Below are 9,178 nucleotides of genomic sequence, written 5' to 3'. Positions count from 1 at the left end.
CCCGGCAGGGACGCGCGCGGGCCGAATTTGGCAACCAACGCCCGGAAAGGTAGAGGCGGAGCCCCAGGCTTTGCCTCTGGTTCGCTGTTGAGCCCACGGGTGCATTATCATTGGATACGGTTATACTCATCCCACCCAGCTGGAGTCGGGCAGTCTGATTGGTTTGATTTCTTGTCAATCTCAGTCTGTAACAGTTGCCCTGGTAACGGAGTCTGGCTTTGGTGGACGCCCGAGGCCTGCCCGCTATGGCCCAGCTGGAGCTCTTCTCCCACCCCGGGCCCGGCGTCCGCTACCGCGCCGGGCTCTGCTCCACGGCGGCGCTGGGGCTGCTGCTGCTGTGGGCACTCACCTACCTGCCGCCGCTGCTAGTGGCGTATCGGAGTCAGGGTGAGCTCCCCGACCGGGGGGCAGCCCGGGCCCAGCCCACCCTCACCCGGCTTCCAGGCCCTGCTGCCCCCCCCCCACTTACCCCCTGGGGGTCGCCCCCTCCCGGCCTGCCTGGCCCCAGGCTCCTGCAGGGCTGGAGCCCAGCGAGGACATTCCCTGGGAACGAAGTATTAGGGGGTAGCTGTGTTAGTCTGTATCCACAAAAACAACGAGGAATCCGGTCACACCTTAAAGACTAACAGATTTATTTGGGCATAAGCTTTTGTGGGTTAAAAAACCCACTTCTTCAGATGCATGGAATAAATGTTAGTCTTTAAGGTGCCACCGGACTCGTTGTTGTTTTTCTTGGAAACTAAGGCACCCAGCCATCCACCCCCAACCTGACACTCCCTGACCCTGGAGGTCTTGCCCTGGGTGCTGACCTACGTACTGAGGCATGTCAGAGCCACTGCGTGGCAAGGACACCTGTGGCTGTCGGGCCCCAAGGACCCCTGCCTTGCTGGCCACCAGCCCCTCTAGTGCTCCCTTAGGTACTACACCCTCACCCAGCCCTCCAAGCAGCACCTCCCTCCACCCTGGACCTCCATGCCCTGCCTACCATCAGTCTTCCAGGAGATGATGATGTCCCACAGAGCCTCTGAGGCAATGATGCCACTTGGGGTGGCCTGGTGCGAGAACAGCGGTGTCAGGTTGGATTATGGCCTTGATTTCTCACAGGCTATCTTTTAATTCCACTGAATGAATCTGCCTGGGAACAGACTCCACTCACAGGCAGTGAGCTATATGGGCCCATGGTGCCCGTGCTCCACCAATATTCAGGAAGGTGGTCCTGGTTCCACCAATATTTGGGCTTATATTTTCAGAGCCATTCCATCCATACGATGGACTGGGGCAATCGCCTCAGGTCCCGTGCTTTGGGGGCCCCACTCTTCAGGGGGACATGGGGTCCAGGGCAGCCTGGGGACTAGCGGGGGGCCTGGCGCTGGCAGCAGCGAGCGACCCAGACCACCCTGCTCTGCCCCGCCCTGCCTCTTCCCACCCCTGCTCCGCCCCCTCCCTGCCCCCATTCCACCCCTGCCCCCACTTTGCCTCTTTCTGTCTTCTGCCTCCTCCCCTGAGCAACACCGGGAGCTGGTGGGGTGGGGCGGAGCGGGCTGGGCTGCTCGTTCTGCATGCGCCAGGCCCCCCGCTAATCCCCTAGGCTGCCCTGGACCCCACGTCCCCCTGAAGAGCGGGGCTCGGGGCGGTTGCCCTGGTCTGTCCTATGGACGGGACGGCTCTGCTTGGACCCATTGTGGGCACCACCAAAAATTATACAAACCTGGTGCCTGTGACTCCACTAGGCTCAGAACCGTCTCATCCCCCAGCTCAGGGCAAATTTTAATTGGGTGAGTGAAACTGTGGAAGGCCAGCAGCAACACCAGGGAGAGGCCTGACCCTCCCAGGGTTCACTTCTCCTTCACCCTCATTCCCAGCACTGATTCTCCCATTGTCTCTCTACTTGCAGGACTTTGGCTGAAGCAAAGTACCTACATGGAGCAGCCCACAGTACAGTTCCAGTATGAGGTGCTGCTGGTGGCTATGACTGGAGCTGACCCAGGCAGCTTCCTGGCTTGGAGCACATTTCCAGCCTTCAACCACCTCCAGGAAGACCAACTGCGAGTTCCACTCATCTGGGTAGGTTACCTACAATGGGGTGGGGTGGTAAGTGGGTGCCAATTGGGATGCCCTGTTGTCTTAATTATCTGTGTTTGGGGTTCGTGCCAGTTGCCCCACACAGCACCTTGGGAAGCCTCCAGTGATGAGGGAGGTGGTGACACCAAGTAAAAGGCCCTTATGGGCTGCGGGGGTATGTGCAGACCATGAGGCTATATATGATACAGTAGAGAATGAAAGAGGAAGACATGAGGGAAGGAGGTACAGAGCTAAAATAAGCTGGTAAGGTATAATTAGAAAAACATTAAAGAGAGAATGAATGGAGAATGCTGAACAAATAGATGCATTGGATAAAGGGAAAATAGACACTGGAAGAGATCTAAGAAAAGAAATGTCACAAAGGATTGTGTAGAGTGTCTTTTGGTTGGCTATTTGATAGTGGTTTCAGCTTCTAACCTCTTGATAGTAGTTCCCAAGTGCCTTGTTCTGATTTCAGTGGCAAACTGTTCTACCTGACAGTCTTGTGAGAACATAGAAGATTAGGGTTGGAAGAGACCTCAGGAGGTCATCTAGTCCAACCCCTTGTTCAAAGCAGAACCAAACTCAACTAAATCATCCCAGCCAGGGCTTTGTCAAGCCGGGCCTTAAAAACCTCTAAGGATGGAGATTCCACCACCTCCCTAGATAACCCATTCCAGTGCTTCACCACCCTCCTAGTGAAATAGTGTTTCCTAATATCCAACCTAGACCTCCCCCACTGCAACTTAAGACCATTGCTTCTTGTTCTGTCATCTGCCACCACTGAGAACAGCTTAGCTCCATCCTCTTTGGAACCCCCCTTCAGGTAGTTGAAGGCTGCTATCAAATCCCCCCTCACTCTTCTCTTCTGCAGACTAAATAAGCCCAGTTCCCTCAGCCTCTCCTCATAAGTCATGTGCCCCAGCTCTCTAATCATTTTCGTTGTCCTCCGCTGGACTCTCTCCAATTTGTTCACATCCTTTCTGTAATAGGGGGCCCAAAACTGGATGCAGTATTCCAGATGTGACCTCACCAGTGCCAAATAGAGGGAAATAATCTCTTCCCTCGATCCCCTGGCAACACTTCTACTAATGCAGCCCAATATGCCATTAGCCTTCTTGGCAACAAGGGCACACTGTTGACTCGTATCCAGCTTCTTGTGCACTGTAATCCCCAAGTCCTTTTCTGAAGAACTGCAGCTTAGCCAGTCAGTCCCCAGCATGTAGCAGTGCTTGGGATTCTTCCATCCTAAGTGCAGGACTCCGCATTGGTCCTTGTTGAACCTCACTGGATTTCTTTTGGCCCAATCCTTCAATTTGTCTAGGTCACTCTGGACCCTATCCCTACCCTCCAGCATATCTACCTCTCCCCCTAGCTTAGTGTCATTTGCGAACTTGCTGAGGGTGCAGTCCATCCCATCATCCAGATCATTAATGAACCGAACATTGAACTGTAGAGTCCTGTCATTTCTCTAGTCTGCTTGCTGTGAGTTCAAGGCAAAATGGATGCTTAGCAAAATGGATGTAGCATTATAAGGATGTATCTTTTTTCCCCCTGCACATGTAGTCTGTTCATCTTGAGATTCTTTTTTTAGTGTCTGCTTGCTGTAATTAACTTCCAGATATCTGCCTGTAATAAGAGACCATTACCAAGCCATGCATTTCTGATAAAGTTCTTGTATCTTATAGACTAGAGAAGAAGACAAGAATCATGATGGCAAAATGGACCAATTACATTTTAAATTAGAGCTTCCTCTACAATCTACAGAACAAGTACTTGCTGTCCAGCTCATTCTGACTTTCTCCTACCAATTACATGTGAGTAGCTCAGATTCTGTTAATGTAGGTGGCCCTATCACAATGCTATTTGAGTGCCCAGTGTGACATTCCTGTAGCAATAATGTAATAGATAATAAAAAAGATCATTATTTACATTTTTTATTAAGTCTGCTGTATGTCAGGACTAACTAAATCAATGTTTGATTTTTCTCCCTACTTTCCAACCAAAGGGACATCACCTTTGGTTACTCCTGATTGAGCTTTATGGTGCGTATGTCACCAGACTGCTAGAACTCTCCAAGGCAGTAGTACAGTGCAGAGGACAGAAGAATGCATGGCACTGTGTGAATGCCAGTGTAGCTATGGGGTTCTGGTGGGCACTGAGAATATGCAAGAGTTTGTTAGAAAAGGATGCTACATACTTACATTCCCTTATCTTCTTGCCTTACCTAGTGAAATGTCAGCCTCTAGGGGTGACAGTGGCAGCCATTTTAGCAGATATTCTTACCACTCTTTCATATGTTCTTAGATTTTAGAGCCAAGTGTCCATTGTGATCTACTTGAACTTCCTGCATATCACAGTCCAGAAAAAAAAGAGATCTCTTGTTTCTCTAGTTGCACCTGTTCCTGCACATGCACCTCTCCTGAAGTGGGAGAACAAGCTTTGGCAACTTGCTGGAACTAATCCTTAGATCAGGTGACGGCCACAGTGAGGTTTCAGTAGGAGTTAAGATGAGGAATAATTGTAAAGCATTGTGTTGGACACAAGACGACACAGGAAATGGCATATTTTGTTAGGGATAGGTCAGATTTTGTTTTTTTCTGGTGCTTATTGCCAACTGCAGAGTAGAAGACTTAAGCTTGTGTAGCAGCGCGGCCTGGGAGTCCTTTACCATAACTTTATATTTCCTTATTTTCAGCGGTTTAAGTATAGGTGCGCTACCAGTCAACCTTAATTGTATGTTAACAAAGGTTGGGGGTTTTTTGGGCAATTATTAATATGTGGAAGGTTCTGAAATTCTTCGTGCTTTGCCCTTATAATAAATTAGTGTAGGAATCTTCCAGTAGGTTACATGGCCAAAAAGGGCCAAGGAGCCATCTACTTCAGCTCACCCTTTGGGCAGGAATTCCTGCTTCTCAGCATGCATATCCCATGATGAGCATTTTTAAAGTATTTATCTCAGATGAATTTACATTTGCTTAATCATTGGGTTTCCACTATGTCAGATGGCCAAATGTTTGTCTTTTTCATCAGCTATAAAATGTTGGATTCCCTGGTGTGACGTAGAATTCTGTGGGGCTTCTATAAACTAGTTTGAGTAGCAGTTAAGGTAGTTAACTTCTAATAACCAAATAAACACATTCGTATAGTTTTCTGTAAGGCATTTGAGTTGGTACTTCATGACATTTTGATTAAAAAACTAAAATGATATAAAATGAACCATGGCACACAGTAAATGGATTAAAATCTGGCTAACTGATAGGATTCAAAATGTAATTGTGAACAGGGAATTGTCATTGAGCAGGTGTGTTTCCAGTAAAGTCCCGCAGGGATCGGTTCTTGTCTACACGCTATTTAATATTTTTTTTATCAATGATCTTAAAGAAAACATCATCACTGATAAAGTTTTCAGATGACACAAAAATTGAGGGAGCAGTAAATAATAAAGGGGGCAGGTCACTGATTCAGAGCGATCTGGATCACTTGGTAAACTGGATGCAAGCAAACAGGATATGTTTTAATATGGCTAAATGTAAATGTATTCATCTAGGAACAAAGAGTGAAGACCATACTTACAGGATGGGGGACTCTATCCTGGGAATTGTGACTCTGAAAGAGATTTGAGGGTCATGGTGGATAATAAGCTGGAAATAAGCTCCAAATGTGACACTGTGGCCAAATCTGCTAATGTGATCCTGGGGTGCATAAAGAGAGGAATCTCAAGTAGGAGTAGAGAGGTTATTGTACCTTTGTATTTGGCACTGATGTGACTGCTGAAATGCTGTGGCCAGTTCTGGTGCCCACAATTCAGGAAGGATGTTGATAAATTGGAGAGGGTTCAGAGAAGAACCCAATGATTAAAGAATTAGAAAACGTACCATATAGTGCCAGATTCAAAGAGTTCAGTCTATTTAGTTTATCAAAGAGAAGGTTAAGGGGTGACTTAATTACAGTCTATAAGTATCTACCCGGAGAACAAATATTTAATAATGGGTTCTTCAGTCTAGCAGAATAATGTACAACACAATCCAGTGGCTGAAAGGTGAAGCTAGACAAATTCAGACTGGAAATAAGGTGTAATTTTTTAATAGTGAGGGTAATTAACCATTGGACCAATTTACCAAGGGTCATGGTAAATTCTTCCTCCCTGACCATTTTAAATCAAGATTGGATGTTTTTTTTCTAAAAGATATGCTGTAGAAACTATTTGGGGGGAAGTTCTATGGACTGTGTTTATACAGGAGGTCAGACTAAAAGATGATCACAATGGTCCCTTCTGACCTTGGAATCTCTGAAGCCTCATGTCTTAAAATTATCTGACACTAAAATTCAAGAGCTAAGATGTAAAATAAAACCCATACAGAAATTCTGTAGACTTATAAAGGTAGAAGATTTTTTGGAGAGTTTTCCTATATTCAGTTGTATCTACTGTTCACTGTTTCAGAGGATGTCAACATTTGTGATGCAGAGCATGGCTTTTATCCAGTCGTCCTCCCCTATTCCAGGGTCCCAGCTTTATGTGAACGGAGACCTGAAATTGCACCAGAGGCAGTCACTTAGCCATTGTGGAGTAGACATCAGATACAATGTGAGGAGAACCTTTCTCCCTTTTTCTTCTCATTACCCTTTCTGCATCAGTGATGGCCAGAATTACCCCTACCCAGAATTGCTAAACTAAGGTGTGCTTGCTGAGCTGGAGGGTGGGAGAAGGTCCTGTGGCTGCCAAGCCATTCAGACCAAGGACTGGGATTATTTATCTTTACAGACAGAACCACTTTGTGTAAAAAAAATTGGGTAAAAGCAACTTTCTGGAGAGTGGGGCATGAAGGTTTTATATTAGCATTAAAGTATCACCTTGTGTAACAGGTATCTGTGATCAATGGCACCAGCCCTTTTGCAAGTGACTACGATCTCACTAACATTATTGCAGCATATCAAGATAGAAATGGTAAGTCTGAACTAATGGCTACCAATCCCAGGATAGTTTATATGTGACTACATATAACAATGTTTGGTGGCTGTTCTCTGAGAATTTGTGTTTTCGGTATCAGTTTGAAAGGCCCCTTAAGAACCTTCATTCTTTTTTCATTGCAGTAACAACAGTTCTTTCTGATTCCAACCCTGTTTGGCTGGTAGGAAGAGCAGCAGATGCGCCATTTGTGATTAATGCCACTATCCGTTACCCAGTGGAAGTTATTTTATATCCTTTAGCAGTTGTGTGAACTCCAGTGAGGTAACAAGGTATTTAACAATATTCTGCACTTAAAATACAGTGTCTGTCCCACTTCATCTGTATGTAATATCAAAGGAGTGGAAATGTTACTAAACTTTTCTTGGTAAATATGTAGATCCTAAGGTGCAGCAACTTGTGCTCGGAACATTAATGCAGTTTTAGAAACCTGTTCTAGCTCTGTTATGGCTCCATCTTCTAGTGGTTCTCTTATGAAAAGGATGTTCAATTCCCTTAGTCCAATTTTTTTTTCTGGATTTATTTCTAACCTCTTCCTTCTCTAGATATACATTCATACATACATACATCTATTCAGTTGTGCTGCATTTAATTTTAAGTTTTCAAGTTTCGTTGGTGTAATAGAAGTTTCAGATGCTTCTTATGTAATGCTCCTTGACTCTTACTACATATCAGCCAGGTTTCTGGGAAATGATCAAATTTGCCTGGATCCAGTATGTTAGTATCCTGCTTATCTTTCTTTGGGTGTTTGACAGGATAAAAATCTTCGTGTTCCAGAATCAGGTGCTGACCACAATACCAGTGTTGCCAGTTTCCTCTTATAAACAGCACCAGTCCTGAGAAAATACCTGAAATGACTTTAAAGAGACTTAGGATAAGAGAGTCTACTTAATTTTCATTCTCTTTAGAATTCTCGTATTTCTGAAGATGGGGAACTTCGTAAGTTACATTCTGGATCATGTTCTGTTAATGCTACAACAGACTAGAGTGTCTGGACATTTTTATTTCTTTGTATTTAGTAGACCTCACGTTGCTGTGAGAGAGCACTGCTTTGGGATTATTGTGTGCTCTCACGTTTTTGACAGTTCAAGAAGAATGTTATCTTTTGCAATATGACTGCATTTCAAAAGCCATGCAAGCCAACATGGCACCTGTTCTGCTGAAATGTATACCACCTTTGGCTGATCAGAAGTGCTTTTAATTTGGCTAAAATACACAATATAATAATTGAAAGCCACATGGTAACAATAACTGTGTAAACTACTTGTACTGTCTTAGTTTTGTATATAAGGGCACCACTAATCAGTTCTGAAAACTGAAGTTCTGTCAAGCCTTTAACTGTGTTGAGGAGTGGGAATGGGAGGGGAGAGATTTTAAAAGAATGGGGAAGAGGCAAAGGCACGCTTCCCAAGAGTTTGTGGTTCCACGTATGCTTTCATTGACCTGGTACATGTTCCAAAATCATGAACAGGCAACAGTCCTGTCACTTTCTGTGTTGCTCCTTTGTTTTGAGGACAGAATGTTAACATGATGTGAATTAGGTTTTATTAAATGCCAGATATTTTGAAAATGCAATATTAGGTGTCATTTTTTCATTGGATGATGGGCAGACTTAAGGTTGATGTGGGAACATTAATTATCATTTTGGGACTTTATTATTTATTTGTATTACCATAGCACCTAGTCATAGACCAGGACCCTATTGTGGTTGGTGTTGTACAAGCACAGGACAAAAGGACTGTCCCTAACCAAAAGTACAATTTAAAGTATGATAATTGACAAATGGATACTAACAGATAGATGAATACAAGGAAGCAGTGAGACTGTACTGGCCAGCATGATAGGCAGTGGTAGCAGTTCACCAACAGTGCAGCCATTGTTTGTTTGTTGGCATCATGGCAAAGGAGAGTCTTTTAAGGAGGAAGTTAAAAGCGGTTAATGGGGTAGCTTTATGACTGTTTACTGGAGGCATCTCTCAAGCATGAGGAACATCATGGGGTGGGGGGAGCACGAAGGTGCTTGCCTGAAAATGTAACAAGTGGCGATGGAGGGAGGTATCATTGGCCAATTAGAGGAGAGAGTCAACATCTTGATCGTGAATTAGAAATGATAGGTAGGATGAGCATAGGCCATTAAAAGCCTTGAAAG

The 9,178-nt window shown here is 45.0% G+C and overlaps 1 protein-coding gene across 2 annotated transcripts; it reads left to right on the top strand.

Annotated features, from left to right (window-relative positions):
- Positions 1–211: 211 nt before the first annotated feature.
- Positions 212–8,601, top strand: TMEM231 (transmembrane protein 231). 2 transcript variants are annotated; one of them, XM_065416568.1, is made up of 7 exons: positions 212–387; positions 1,895–2,064; positions 3,750–3,878; positions 6,506–6,649; positions 6,928–7,009; positions 7,156–7,277; positions 7,706–8,601. In XM_065416568.1, exons 1-7 carry the CDS (start codon positions 246–248, stop codon positions 7,868–7,870), a joined length of 954 nt encoding a protein of 317 aa, XP_065272640.1. In that variant the 5' UTR covers positions 212–245; the 3' UTR covers positions 7,871–8,601. The 2 variants fall into 2 exon arrangements, with proteins under 2 accessions (XP_065272640.1, XP_065272639.1); XM_065416567.1 differs by having other exon boundaries at positions 7,156–7,302; positions 7,786–7,852.
- The last annotated feature ends 577 nt before the right edge of the window (positions 8,602–9,178 follow it).

Source organism: Emys orbicularis, chromosome 14, assembly GCF_028017835.1.
Source record: "Emys orbicularis isolate rEmyOrb1 chromosome 14, rEmyOrb1.hap1, whole genome shotgun sequence".
NCBI classification, from domain to species: Eukaryota; Metazoa; Chordata; order Testudines; family Emydidae; genus Emys; species Emys orbicularis.
Note: the sequence above shows the minus strand (reverse complement) of the source record. Positions and strands in the feature narration are given on the sequence as shown.

Excerpts from the sequence above, each read along its gene's own strand:
- TMEM231 (XM_065416568.1), top strand. The coding sequence starts at position 246 with ATGGCCCAGCTGGAGCTCTTCTCCCACCCCGGGCCCGGCGTCCGCTAC. Across the intron at positions 2,065-3,749 it reads TGCGAGTTCCACTCATCTGG|ACTAGAGAAGAAGACAAGAA; the intron begins GTAGGTTACCTA and ends TGTATCTTATAG. Across the intron at positions 7,010-7,155 it reads AGCATATCAAGATAGAAATG|TAACAACAGTTCTTTCTGAT; the intron begins GTAAGTCTGAAC and ends TTTTCATTGCAG.